General features: G+C 47.5%; 1 protein-coding gene across 1 annotated transcript; it reads left to right on the top strand.

The window, feature by feature from the left end:
- The first annotated feature begins 3 nt into the window (after positions 1-3).
- On the top strand, positions 4-14,797 carry LOC135806355 (tRNA N(3)-methylcytidine methyltransferase METTL2-like). Its single transcript, XM_065320526.1, has 12 exons — positions 4-81; positions 283-377; positions 1,280-1,371; positions 1,844-1,904; positions 3,372-3,699; positions 3,965-4,014; positions 4,386-4,446; positions 4,943-5,082; positions 10,572-10,602; positions 13,028-13,103; positions 13,293-13,358; positions 13,990-14,797. Exons 2-12 carry the CDS (start codon positions 304-306, stop codon positions 14,151-14,153), a joined length of 1,143 nt encoding a protein of 380 aa, XP_065176598.1. The 5' UTR covers positions 4-81; positions 283-303; the 3' UTR covers positions 14,154-14,797.
- Position 14,798: the final 1 nt, after the last annotated feature.

Here is a 14,798-nt window from a genome sequence, read left to right as displayed (position 1 = left end):
ACGATAATTTTGTGTGTGGTCGAATTACATTTTGATACTGTGACATCTACCAGATCTACTGCCTACTACCAGTGACTACTGGTACGTTTTGCAAAAGCTATTACATGTACACTGTCTATGTCCAATATTGTCTTTCACTGCCTTTTGCCGTCCCCTTTTTTGGGAAGACAATAATATTGTGGCTTGGGTCGAGTCTTCTCACTATTGAAACAGTAAAAAATAATTGTACCCATCTTGTGAAAATTATTTATTAGTACAGTACTGTATATTGCTGCTGATCAGGGACATCCTCCAGCTACTAAAATGAGCCAACAAGACAAAATGTACGGATCTAGGTATCTTGAGAATCCCTCAGACGTCTTCGAGCATAATGCATGGTAAGTGCTTCGTGGCGTGCAAACTAACCATTTGAAGTGTTTAAATGAACATTGTCATTGGTGGTACAGTACATTGTTCAATCAGTTTGAGAGAATTGTGCCACTGTTCTAACTGGTTGGCTCCAACTGCAAGCAACGCGCATTACTATACCGGTAGCTCCATCATGTACACTAGATCCCTTCTTCCGGTACTGGCGACTTGAGTGATGTCATAAGACCACATAGCCTCATGAAAGTAAGGTGGGGTTAGTGTCCGCATCACCGCACGTGTTGAAGAACCCATCAAGAAAACACGTTCGCATCGGCGGGCCACCACTACAGTACCGTCGGCCTCGTAGCTTAGACCGTTCTTATTTTCATGTACTACAGTCTATGCACAGTTGAGTCACCGTGTATGCCTTTTTCAAAAGCATTGGTGTGCTGTGCTTAGTGAAATTCTAGCCTGTTTGTTCTTCGGCGCCCGACAGTACTGTACGCCCACACATCCTAGTGTCGATTGAGACCTCACAGTAACCACACAGACCACATCCTTGTTTACCCTACTCCGAGCACATGAGTGCCGTTCAGCGTGTGTGTCGGCACAGTTCATTGCATGTAAAGTGGTACTCGCCCGCATCACCACGATTGAGAGAGCGCTAAACACCCCCCCCCCCTGCTACCAGCGCCGGTCTTGAACTCGGGACCTCATGATTAGCACGCAAGTCTGTAATCCAATTTGTCATAAGCGCTTAGACTGTAGATAGCATATCTGCAATCACAACCTAAGTACCATATGTATTAAGTAGCTAAAGTACCATTGAAGAACATAATTGACGTGTTCAGTATCTAGTACTACTGTATGCAGTATCTACTGTATACGATTTCTCACACTAATGTTTGACCAATCAATCTGCTGCCTGTAGGGACGATGTGGAATGGTCAGAGGACTTGCAGCGCGAAGCAGCAGCTAAAGTGGCCAAGAACTCGCAAGCCCCGCTGGATGACGACAAAAAACGTAATGATTATTCAATGGCAGTAGTTGTGTCGTCACGTGTGTACTTCAAAGTAATTTAGAGTCTTCTTTCTCAAGCCCTCATTACATTGCACATTATGTATTGTGCAGCACTTTTGTGCTACATTGTGCTGTGGCAAAGGAAAAGTCGCATTCCTTTTGCTCCAAGGAGCCTGCGATATTAATATTTGCTTTGCCTTCGAAATGTATGTGGATGACACGTCTGCCATCACCATGCATACAAAACGGTGCTACTTGACGTGTACTCCTTTGTCCTTTGCGGACTCCGGCACAGCACGGAGAAAGGCAGCCGAGCCTGGTAGCAATGAGAAGTAGAATTTCTCGCTGCCTCGCATGAGAGTGTTCTCCCATTACGAGAGCGGAGTGAATTCTCAAGAATATAGGTTATGCTGCATTGCGTCAAGAAGTGCTATTGCTTTCGTGTGTGCATATGTGTCTTGTTTCTGATTGCCAGGTGAGTATGAAGAAGATGCTGATAAAATGTGGGACAAGTTTTACGGCATCCACCAAAACAGGTACAATATTTGCTTTCTTCTTGCTTTGGCCATTGGTCCTTTCCTCTCATTAAAGTAAAGTTAGCCGGATTCGCGGCCGCATCACCTGACTTGTTTAGGAACACATCAAGCAAATACATTCGCATCGGCGGGCCACCACTTCACCCATATATCCTCAGTGTTGAATGCAGACCTCACAAGTGAGTCAGGGGAGAGGGGGTAAGTCTCTCAACAAGCGGGCGTGTAAAGGCCCTATAACCCCATAAGGTCATTGATAGACCACATCCTTGTTACCCTCACGCCGAGCAAGTGAGTACCCAGTTCACCGTGGGTGTCGGCACAGCTCATTGCATGTAAAGTGGTACTCGCTCGCATCACCGCGATTGAGAGAGCACTACGCACACTCCCTGTTAGCAGCGCATGTTTGAACTCGGAACCTCACGATTCGCAGGCAAACCTACAAACCAATCGGCTATCGTGTTGGTCACGCTTCTAGGCTAGGAAATGCGATTATGTCACCATTGTGAAAACAGTCATGTACATGTGAAGAGCTGAGATGCAAAACCCTCTGAGCGCCAAATTTGAGAAAATCAGATTTTCAGCTCAGTGTATTAAATCAAAAGGTCTAGGGGCACCAGCAGGAAAAATTTCTAATCCAAAATCTGACTAGAACCATTACAAAATCTGGCGGGGTTTGCATCTCAGCTCTTCATGTGCTCTTGGGTGCTCACAGAATCTGTCCGTGTGTACGGATTTTGCAGGAGAGCGGTGTGCCCCAATTTTGGACAGACGTCCATTTCCCAGACGCCCTAAAAAAATTTAATTTGTTTTGCATTGGTCGCATTTGTTGAGACGCAATGGTTACCTGTATGGGCAGCTGTAGATGTGTTTTGTGAGAATACAAACGCTGAGACATAGCACGAACAAGAGCACCATGCCTCAAACTTGAATTTTTCAAGGTGAAGTTATTCTCTGCAATGGGGGTACTGTATTTGACGATGGAAAAGAGAATAGAAAGCCTAACCGGTGGAACTACACTAGCATTAATAACTACAAGCGAGTTCACACAGACACGTGATGGCTCGACAACAGCATAGTGTCCATAGCTGCACTGACGGAATTCTTGTCAAAGCACCGACGTGTTCGTGCTAGCTCACAAGATAAGGGAATTTACCGCAGGACTTTCAGCGGAGCAGTTTGGTTTTCCTGAAAGGAGGGCTGACTAGGATAATGCCAGGCTATTTTCTACAATCCAGATCGTATGAAATTTCAGGAAACTGAGAGATGCAAAGTGGAATTGAGTGTTTTCAGCCTTGAAAAGTAAGAAAAGGAATGGAGCCACCTAGATCACTAGGCTAGAACTACAATTATGTTCACCATTCTCGTATTCAAGGATGGTCATCATACATGTTCATGACTAGAGATGAATAAGATGGAGATGAAATCTTCTCTGAGTTGTTTGCTGGAATATTAATTTTGCTTGTGTAGATTCTTCAAGGATCGCCAGTGGCTGTTCAAGGAGTTCCCTGAGCTGATTGGTGGCGATATGCCCGTAGTGCCTGCTCAGGAAAGCAGGCATGGCAATGAACAGGCTGCTACCTGTACTGTTGGTGAGGCTTCCTGTGATGCCAGTACGTTGGACTCCCCGGCCTCTCTCGGCACTGCTACTGCTAATGATGCCGATGATGCTGCTGCTGCTGCTGCTGCTGCTAATGATGCTACTGCCACTACTGCTAGTACTACATCTACTGCTACTGCTTCTGGTGATAGAAGACAAGAAGTAGCGCCAGGTGCAAGACAACATAGAGTTCTTGAGGTTTGTGCTTGTCGGGGGTGTTGATTGTGGGGCACTCGCTTCTGTACATTTGTAGTGCTGTGTTCATCGTTGTTGTCCAGGTGCACAGATTATTTTAAACTGCCTTGCAGAGTCGGTGGGTTTGTTGCTGTTTCTTCTTACATGTAATACTAGCTCTGCTGCTATACTGCCTGCATTTGTGTGGTGGGTTTGCATTTGTGTGGTGGGTTTGCATTTGTGTGGTGTGTTTGCATTTGCGACCATGCATGCACTGAACTTGGAACAGGTCGGTTGTGGAGTTGGCAACACAGTCTTCCCTCTGCTGCGCAGCAATAAGTAAGCAGTCACAACTACGCCTTTATGTATAGTATTTGTAAATAGGTACTTATGATGTTGAGTGCTTTTTCATTTTCTCTGTTTTCTGTTGCCGAATATATGCGTAGCAATACCAAGTACATTGTGTACGGATGCATTTCGTGTGTATATTGTATGCAGCACTTATGTTATGGCATATAATGAGATACATCTGGTTGTACATTGCATATTGGAATGAAATTTCATCCGCATAGTCTATTGTGGTGGTGCCATTGATTTGTATTGCTTCTGTGTCACCTATCATAAAGTGTTGTAATTTCTGGAGTCAGAAATCATGGCTAATCTTGTTTTCCTTTTTCCTTTTTTTTTTTTTTTGCTGTCCTGTTTTCCAGCGATCCTAATCTATTTGTCTACTGCTGTGACTTCTCATCAACGGCCATTGACATAGTCAAGGTAAGAACGAGTGCAATCTGCTGCAGCTATGCTGGTCCTTAGCCACAATGGGCCTGACACTGAAATGTATCCAGGCGAAACGGCTGCTGCTAGTACTAGTATTCGAAGTACGCCGTGAATTTGTACCCTTGTACCTGTGCAAGACGCTAATCATACAGGCTTATTTGATGTTGATTTGGGGGGGGGGGGGGGGGGGGGCAGCCACATCAAATTGCTGCACGCACCACCATGTTACGCATTTGATGTTTATTTCTGGTGACGTTGGCCTCAATAGTGGAACAAGAAGACCTGAGTACAGAAATTGGCTCAGGTACTGAGATGAGATTTTTAGCCGCAACTATACTACAGAAATGCATGGCTACAAGGTGCCCAATAAATCTAGTTGAGCATCCCCTGTACATGTACATGACATGACGGTGTCTACATACAGTGTAGTTATATTGTATGTTCTAAGCAGTCCCATTGGGCGTGATTATTTCTCTGTCTCTACTTGTAGGCTCAGTCAGAGTATGACACTGCACGCTGCCATGCGTTTGTGTGTGATATCAGTGATGAGGATGCTCATTACCCAATGGACGATGGCACACTGGATGTCATCACTGTCATATTTGTACTCTCCGCTCTACAGCCTTGCAAGTAAGAATCTATACTACAGTACCCTTTGACTTTGTGTAACTATGTGTATCTACTGCTGCTGCCATTGCTGCAGCAATCATAGCAATTTTGTTTCTGGTTAATAATTATACATTCCAAGAAATTTAGAAATACCTCTAGTTAAGTGGGTAGTTAAGTTATGAGGAGACCCTCAATGCATGCTCAATGCATGCTCAATTCATGCTCAATGCATTGTACAATGTCATGGTCTTGTCAGGGTTGAAAAACTTCAAAAAGGCCCAGGGAAACAAAAGAAAAACCGGGACATTGAACAATCAACAACATTCTATTGCACGTACATTATTCAGTCAGCCGCAATGGATGCCTCCGTGGCGACTACGGCGGTAGAGGACACGACAGGGGCATGGGCAGAAAACATGGATCGGCTACGACGCACGCACGTTACGCTTGCGCGTAGTAGCGCTACGCTGAGATGACACCGGATGACTGTCATGGTGAGGGAGTAGGGCTCACTGGTCTTCTCTGCTAGCAACGCAGCAATTCTCTTGTATAGAGCTGATGCACACTTGCTCATACCATTGCCTTTGGGTTATCCGTCATAATAATAATAATAATAATAATAATAATAATAATAAGAATGGTTTGCTCCCCACACCGGAGCTCGCGCTATTCCGCCGACTTTACTTGACACTTGACTGACTCACGACTGCCATCCAGAGCACACGAGAAGTCCATCGAACCTTCGACTCGGCAAACCTGCAAGAAAGTACCACTCCCTGCTCAATACACAGTGTTTCGGGGAATTCACCCCTCATCAGTTGAGCTTGAGTAGGCTGAGGAAGATTGTGCCTGAAGAGCACCACTTATATAGTGCTCTCCAGGCACAAACATCACCAGGGATACAAACTTACAGAGACGCTCCGCTTCCAGCGCGACAAACACCTCGTGAACACCAGATAGCAGCGTGAGTCAGTGTCGCTCCTGGACGGTGAGACAGACGTCGAGGACCCTCGGTCATTCGCAACGCTGTCACCTCCAAACCAACTAGTCGCAAGCCCGCGCTGGGCACAACAGTACGAAGTAGTGGTAGCGACTTCGGCGATGATTTGTAAGAATGGTTTGCTCCCCACACCGGAGCTCGCGCTATTCCGCCGACTTTACTTGACACTTGACTGACTCACGACTGCCATCCAGAGCACACGAGAAGTCCATCGAACCTTCGACTCGGCAAACCTGCAAGAAAGTACCACTCCCTGCTCAATACACAGTGTTTCGGGGAATTCACCCCTCATCAGTTGAGCTTGAGTAGGCTGAGGAAGATTGTGCCTGAAGAGCACCACTTATATAGTGCTCTCCAGGCACAAACATCACCAGGGATACAAACTTACAGAGACGCTCCGCTTCCAGCGCGACAAACACCTCGTGAACACCAGATAGCAGCGTGAGTCAGTGTCGCTCCTGGACGGTGAGACAGACGTCGAGGACCCTCGGTCATTCGCAACGCTGTCACCTCCAAACCAACTAGTCGCAAGCCCGCGCTGGGCACAACAGTACGAAGTAGTGGTAGCGACTTCGGCGATGATTTGTAAGAATGGTTTGCTCCCCACACCGGAGCTCGCGCTATTCCGCCGACTTTACTTGACACTTGACTGACTCACGACTGCCATCCAGAGCACACGAGAAGTCCATCGAACCTTCGACTCGGCAAACCTGCAAGAAAGTACCACTCCCTGCTCAATACACAGTGTTTCGGGGAATTCACCCCTCATCAGTTGAGCTTGAGTAGGCTGAGGAAGATTGTGCCTGAAGAGCACCACTTATATAGTGCTCTCCAGGCACAAACATCACCAGGGATACAAACTTACAGAGACGCTCCGCTTCCAGCGCGACAAACACCTCGTGAACACCAGATAGCAGCGTGAGTCAGTGTCGCTCCTGGACGGTGAGACAGACGTCGAGGACCCTCGGTCATTCGCAACGCTGTCACCTCCAAACCAACTAGTCGCAAGCCCGCGCTGGGCACAACAGTACGAAGTAGTGGTAGCGACTTCGGCGATGATTTGTAAGAATGGTTTGCTCCCCACACCGGAGCTCGCGCTATTCCGCCGACTTTACTTGACACTTGACTGACTCACGACTGCCATCCAGAGCACACGAGAAGTCCATCGAACCTTCGACTCGGCAAACCTGCAAGAAAGTACCACTCCCTGCTCAATACACAGTGTTTCGGGGAATTCACCCCTCATCAGTTGAGCTTGAGTAGGCTGAGGAAGATTGTGCCTGAAGAGCACCACTTATATAGTGCTCTCCAGGCACAAACATCACCAGGGATACAAACTTACAGAGACGCTCCGCTTCCAGCGCGACAAACACCTCGTGAACACCAGATAGCAGCGTGAGTCAGTGTCGCTCCTGGACGGTGAGACAGACGTCGAGGACCCTCGGTCATTCGCAACGCTGTCACCTCCAAACCAACTAGTCGCAAGCCCGCGCTGGGCACAACAGTACGAAGTAGTGGCGCTGGAAGCGGAGCGTCTCTGTAAGTTTGTATCCCTGGTGATGTTTGTGCCTGGAGAGCACTATATAAGTGGTGCTCTTCAGGCACAATCTTCCTCAGCCTACTCAAGCTCAACTGATGAGGGGTGAATTCCCCGAAACACTGTGTATTGAGCAGGGAGTGGTACTTTCTTGCAGGTTTGCCGAGTCGAAGGTTCGATGGACTTCTCGTGTGCTCTGGATGGCAGTCGTGAGTCAGTCAAGTGTCAAGTAAAGTCGGCGGAATAGCGCGAGCTCCGGTGTGGGGAGCAAACCATTCTTACAAATCATCGCCGAAGTCGCTACCACTACTTCGTACTGTTGTGCCCAGCGCGGGCTTGCGACTAGTTGGTTTGGAGGTGACAGCGTTGCGAATGACCGAGGGTCCTCGACGTCTGTCTCACCGTCCAGGAGCGACACTGACTCACGCTGCTATCTGGTGTTCACGAGGTGTTTGTCGCGCTGGAAGCGGAGCGTCTCTGTAAGTTTGTATCCCTGGTGATGTTTGTGCCTGGAGAGCACTATATAAGTGGTGCTCTTCAGGCACAATCTTCCTCAGCCTACTCAAGCTCAACTGATGAGGGGTGAATTCCCCGAAACACTGTGTATTGAGCAGGGAGTGGTACTTTCTTGCAGGTTTGCCGAGTCGAAGGTTCGATGGACTTCTCGTGTGCTCTGGATGGCAGTCGTGAGTCAGTCAAGTGTCAAGTAAAGTCGGCGGAATAGCGCGAGCTCCGGTGTGGGGAGCAAACCATTCTTACAAATCATCGCCGAAGTCGCTACCACTACTTCGTACTGTTGTGCCCAGCGCGGGCTTGCGACTAGTTGGTTTGGAGGTGACAGCGTTGCGAATGACCGAGGGTCCTCGACGTCTGTCTCACCGTCCAGGAGCGACACTGACTCACGCTGCTATCTGGTGTTCACGAGGTGTTTGTCGCGCTGGAAGCGGAGCGTCTCTGTAAGTTTGTATCCCTGGTGATGTTTGTGCCTGGAGAGCACTATATAAGTGGTGCTCTTCAGGCACAATCTTCCTCAGCCTACTCAAGCTCAACTGATGAGGGGTGAATTCCCCGAAACACTGTGTATTGAGCAGGGAGTGGTACTTTCTTGCAGGTTTGCCGAGTCGAAGGTTCGATGGACTTCTCGTGTGCTCTGGATGGCAGTCGTGAGTCAGTCAAGTGTCAAGTAAAGTCGGCGGAATAGCGCGAGCTCCGGTGTGGGGAGCAAACCATTCTTACAAATCATCGCCGAAGTCGCTACCACTACTTCGTACTGTTGTGCCCAGCGCGGGCTTGCGACTAGTTGGTTTGGAGGTGACAGCGTTGCGAATGACCGAGGGTCCTCGACGTCTGTCTCACCGTCCAGGAGCGACACTGACTCACGCTGCTATCTGGTGTTCACGAGGTGTTTGTCGCGCTGGAAGCGGAGCGTCTCTGTAAGTTTGTATCCCTGGTGATGTTTGTGCCTGGAGAGCACTATATAAGTGGTGCTCTTCAGGCACAATCTTCCTCAGCCTACTCAAGCTCAACTGATGAGGGGTGAATTCCCCGAAACACTGTGTATTGAGCAGGGAGTGGTACTTTCTTGCAGGTTTGCCGAGTCGAAGGTTCGATGGACTTCTCGTGTGCTCTGGATGGCAGTCGTGAGTCAGTCAAGTGTCAAGTAAAGTCGGCGGAATAGCGCGAGCTCCGGTGTGGGGAGCAAACCATTCTTACAAATCATCGCCGAAGTCGCTACCACTACTTAATAATAATAATAATAATAATAATAATAATACCACCGGTTGTAGAGAATACTGCCGGGACAAACGAGGCGCGCTCCACACAAGCGCTGTTCATGCGTCCACTTCTTGGCTTTCTCGTCACGGGTGTAGGCTGCGGAGGCGGAGGAGGAGCGATTTAAGAGTGCAAATGGGTTGAAAACCCTTACATCAATAATATTATACGTCCGTTCGAATCGTCCTCCCCATATCCCGTTAACGGCCACGTCCAACCTGGCGGCATCAGCGCGAATGGCAGTGCGATGAGAGAGCTGCTCACCCGACAGGGGCTCAAGGTGCGGCTCAACAAAGACATTGTTAACCACTCTCTTCAGGAAACCAGCTGTCACATATCGAATTTCGGTGTGGCGAATACTGGGGTACCCACCCGTCGGGCAGCGCAAGGCATGGGCGATGGTGAACTGGCTCCCACAAGAGCAGGTAGACGGCATGTGCGGTAATCTCCAGTTGTAACGGAGATGCAAACCATCCCGAAACTCCGCCTTCGCCGGAGCAAAGCCATGGCGTTTCAGGGGTCAGCAGGTCAACCATCCTGAGGCGCCCTTCTTAGCTGCACGTGCACTGCTGATCTGCACTCAGTCAAGAGCATACAGTTGCAGCGTGGATGTGAAGAGCGTTGCGAGATGACGCCTGAACTGCTTTCTTGGCTGCTTGCAGTACACAAAGTGCAATCTTATCCTACGTACAGGACAATAGTTTTCCTTTTTTGCACTCAACAGCACGAAATACCCACGCAAGAGTGCTTTACCAGTACGTCATGTATACAAGGTAGGTAGGAAAATGTTTAATTCCAAAAACTATTACACAGAAGGGAGAGAGGAAATTTTATAGTTACAACTCTGAGTTACACGCGCTCAACGATCTTCAGGTAGCTCAGAATTTTAACTATAAATGTTATAACTATACATCCCCCGTCCGCTGTGTGTACGGGCGTACAGGCTCCACCTCATGGTGCTGAGCACTCTTCCTTGAGTGGGGGACTCTGCATATGCTATGCTTAAGAGTTAAGACGTCAGCTATCAACGAAAACTCCTCTGCGGATACATGTTGTATGGTTTCATCCTTCGTGGACTCACCAGTGCGCACAAAGAATAAAACCGAACCCGGTGGCACTCTACTTCTGTATGTACATGTGTCCATGCAATGGTTTATAGTTAGAGATGGTGTGCTGTTTTGTTGTGTGCTCAAATTGCAGAATGTCAGGTGCTATAAAACGACTTTCAAAGGTAATATTCAGACTCCAATACGAATCCTGCTTTGACCGCTGAAGTGTGGCGTCATGATTCCTGCCAACACTTGCAGTGACATTCCAGCGTGCTCATGTAGTTCAATTTGCGCATCTTTATTTTTTGGGTCTCCAGCCTGCTGTTACATAGCATTTTTCAAGTCCTATAGAAAGTAGCACCTCTGCATGGGCAGGGTTGCCTGCAATACATCTGTACTCTACTTCTATTTTTCACCTTGGGCTGTGTATTAAAGGGCCTGGTCAGACTGCCAGAAAATCGTTCAGGATTATCGAGCATCAACCGTTTTAAAAGTGGTATTCCAACCACGGGTTCCTTCAAACTCCTTCACCTCAGCATCACCAACACTTTCAGTGCAGTCCTTGCAATCATTCTTTTGAGATTTGTTGTTGTCCGTGGCCACTTATCACTTCGATATTGAGATGAAAAACCATGGAGTATAAAGGCCGATTCAAAGTACGACTTTTTGCGACGCCATTTGCAACAGTTGCGACAAGAAAATGCCTGTCGCGTACAGTCGCAAGGTACCTGTCGCAGAACTTGAAGAAAGCTCAACTTTTGCAACGTGCGGCGCGCGTCCTACACAAATGGAGTACAGTTTCTACTCTGGATGCACATGCACGTGCATAGTACATGCAGAGATAGGGATGTCGCAAAAACGTGAAAATTGTGAATCGTGTGTTGTGGTCGCAGCTTGTCGTTGGTGTTGCAAGTCGCATGTCGCATCGTAAAAAGTTGTATTGTTAATCGGCCTTTTAAAGGGGAAGTCCGGTGAAAAATTTAAATTTCAGGGTCGGTAGAGTTTCGGGCGCTGAGTCGAATAGTGTTGGTCCCACGTGTCTCCGACAAAGCGTTCTCGAGATATTTCCGTTTGAAAAACTGAGTTTCGGGGGCTGCGCCATGACGTCATGCGGCCGCGCCACACCCTCTGCAACGTCATAGCGTGCAGCTAGGTCAAAAGGAGTGCGTGAAAGCAATAGTGTCAGAGCTATTTCAAATGATTTGGCGACTGATATTATTATTAGGTGGTGCAAGCGACCCCGAAGACCTATAACTCTTTGTGAGAGTGAGGATGCAGCCATGGCTGACCTTCATGAGTTCGGTCTGGGGCTGAGAACCTCGGTATTCAGCTGAAGAAATGGCCGCGCGGGCCGGTCAAGAGTGAGCGCTACTGAGTTTCCGACTGATGAAGAAGCAGCAGCTATTGCAGACGAGGCTGATGTAATTATCAGATCGCTGGAGAGCAGGGTCGCCAAAATGGAGAAGAGTGATGCGAGTGCTCTAATTAATGTTGTTCCATACCGATTAGATTCGCTTAGACTCCAGTAGCCTGCCACATGGTGATGTTTTGGTGCGAACTTGGAATATTTCGGACTACTCAATTGGAGAACAGTGCAGGCTCTTTGAACCACGGGCACGACTCTTCGCTCGCAACGCTATGGAATCTGAAAGTTCTAAGTCCGGGAGCTGTTCGCTGTTTTGTCACTTGTCACGGTTGTGCACTCATCGCTGTAGCATAAAATAATGAGGCGGGTGCGGAAAACTAAAATTTTCTTTCTCAAAGCACAACCACCGGCCAGCACCGGCAAGGAGAAACGCACGTTCTCTGACTACATGAGTCACTGTACGACTGATACGAGTGTAGTACTACCGGTAGTACATGACAAGTCCGTGTGTTGACTAGTTTTCTGAGTCTTGTGTCAGTTGTGACATGAGTTTGTTGACTGCACTACAGCTAGATAACACACTGCACGCACTGCATGCACGCAGCGCAGAGCGCGTAGACCATGTAGACAGGCTGACGGAAAAGTCCAACTCGGAAACGGCTAAAATACGGTATAACCTCCAAGTTTACCGAGCTTATCACAGGGTACGTAGTGTTTGTAACACTGAATCGAATGGTCTTGGTCCGAAGAAGCTGCGACAAACGGTTCCCCAATCGAACGCGCTCCGAATATGGCCATTTTTGTACACAACTAGATGGTGTGGCTACCTGGCTGCACGCTGTGACGTCATCACCTGGATCTGGGTGATGCGCGCTCAAATTCGCACATGTTCGATTGGGCGTATCTGACGAACCATAAGCCGCAGCCTCCTCGGACAAAGACCATTCGACTCAGCAACCCGAACTCTACGGACTGTGAAATTTAAATTTTTCACCGGACTTCCCCTTTAAGTGTCAATGGCGTACCAGCTTCAAGCTCCTGTTTGGAGCGAAAAATCGTAGTCCATTCTTGCTTTTTTCTCTAGCAGCGTCAAACCTCAATTTCGCTGCTCTGGCATTGAGTTACTGTGGATATTTGGAGTCGTTTTGCCGCAGCCTGATCAGGCCCTAACTGATTTGTTTTGCAGGGCTAGTCTTGCTGATCTTGCTTTCTGTTTTGTATTCTGTGCTACATGACTGTAGTTGCTGAAACCCGGTGGACTCCTCCTGTTCAGGGACTATGGCCATTATGATCTGGCCCAGCTACGCTTTAAGCCAGGTATGCCACGTTCGCAGTTGCTCCCTATTCCGCTCTCCATCTTTCTTTTTGCTTCTTGGTTTTCTTGCTGTGTGTTTTTAATCTTCTTTCTGATACTAGTAGTAGACATGCATGTATGGCTAGTGTCATTGCTTGAATCAAGGGAGGTGTGGTGCAACCGTGTGACGGTGCTTCATCTGTTTCTCTCAGGGCATTGTCTGGGCGAGAACTTCTATGTACGTGGAGATGGCACTCGGTGCTACTTCTTCAAGCAAGGTATGTGTTTTGCTGTTCATTTCTGTCAGTAAGTGAAGTAAAGCTTGCACTCCCGCCTCCAACTATACAATTGTATTTACTTGTAGACACACAAGCAAAAGAATTCGCCAGGAAATTAATATTTCATCCTTTCCGTCCAAAGAGTTTTGGTACTTTTGGACTAAATTAATCTCGAGTCCGACGACAATTTACCAGGCCTTTCAATAGGTTTCATCATTCATAGGTGAAATTACTTCCTCCAGAAACAAAAACTTTGACATGTCCTCAGGAGTTACTGTGCTTTTAAAGAACTTTGTTTCAGTGGACAAAAAATTCAAGACAATGAGTGGGTTTACAAACTTTACATCTTTGAAGTATGCACACTGTTAGTATACAAAGGAAATTGGTACAGTTCGAGTCTCACTTGGAGTCACCATCGCTATTCTTCAGAACTCAATTCATTAGAACTGGCAGGTTGATCAAACTCAAAGTCACGAACTTTGTTTCCGGAGGATGTGTTTGACCGGACGAATTCTTCAGAGTTGGACAACACTTGGGGCCATCCGGCTTTATCGATTATTTTCAGAGAAGGAAAAAGTGTAGTTTAGGCTGAGCTTTGTTTTGTATGTGCGTGTTTACTATGCTTTCATAGAGGAGCTCCATGACTTATTCGTCAGCGCTGGTCTGGAGCGAGTTCAGAATGCTGTTGATCGCCGCCTCCAAGTCAATCGAGGCCGACAACTCACCATGTACCGTGTCTGGATACAGTGCAAGTATCGGAAACTTCAACAGGCGAATGAAGCCGCAGCTAATTGAACATCCTTTCCAGGATAATAGAAGTACGGGGGTCTGATTGCTCTTGCGAAGTAGTGCCCTTGTCATAATTTGAGCTTCTAGTTTCACCTGGACATCGCCTTCGTAGATTTCCATGGACAGTTCTCATGCAGCATTATTATTGGATTTCAATCAAACGATGGAGCAGTGTTTCAAATTTTGCTCAGGAGTCTGTCTCGATATCTACGATATTTTAGGCTACCTAACCCAATGGAGCGTTGTCCGAATGCGGTCTATCCCTTGTTCATCAATCAGATATAGAGATCATCTGGCACGCTGTCATCAATTCCAGCTATGAGTATGATCTGCACTCTGTGGCTTGTGCATCATGATTGTCATGGTCGCCTGATTATACTGGCGTTTGTTACGACAGGAATATGCAGCAGCCTGCTGTGGCAGAGCTCCCATTACACTGACTTGATGTAGCTTGAAACATGCGACTGCTTCAGCAGGATTGGTTGCCGCCGTGACCAATGGCCAGAACCAGTGGTCAAGGGAATGTAGCGCTGTGCAGAGTGAAATCCCATCTCATGAATACATGTTAGGTTAAAAAATTATTGTAATTCGGATATGGATAACCCACAAACCCAACAAATGCAAATAAAATATCCATCTTGACTTCTGTAC

This window comes from Sycon ciliatum, chromosome 1 (genome assembly GCF_964019385.1).
Source record: "Sycon ciliatum chromosome 1, ocSycCili1.1, whole genome shotgun sequence".
In the NCBI taxonomy this organism is placed as follows: domain Eukaryota; kingdom Metazoa; phylum Porifera; class Calcarea; order Leucosolenida; family Sycettidae; genus Sycon; species Sycon ciliatum.
The sequence above is the reverse complement of the archived record's forward strand: the minus strand, read 5'-3'. Positions and strand labels throughout refer to the sequence as shown.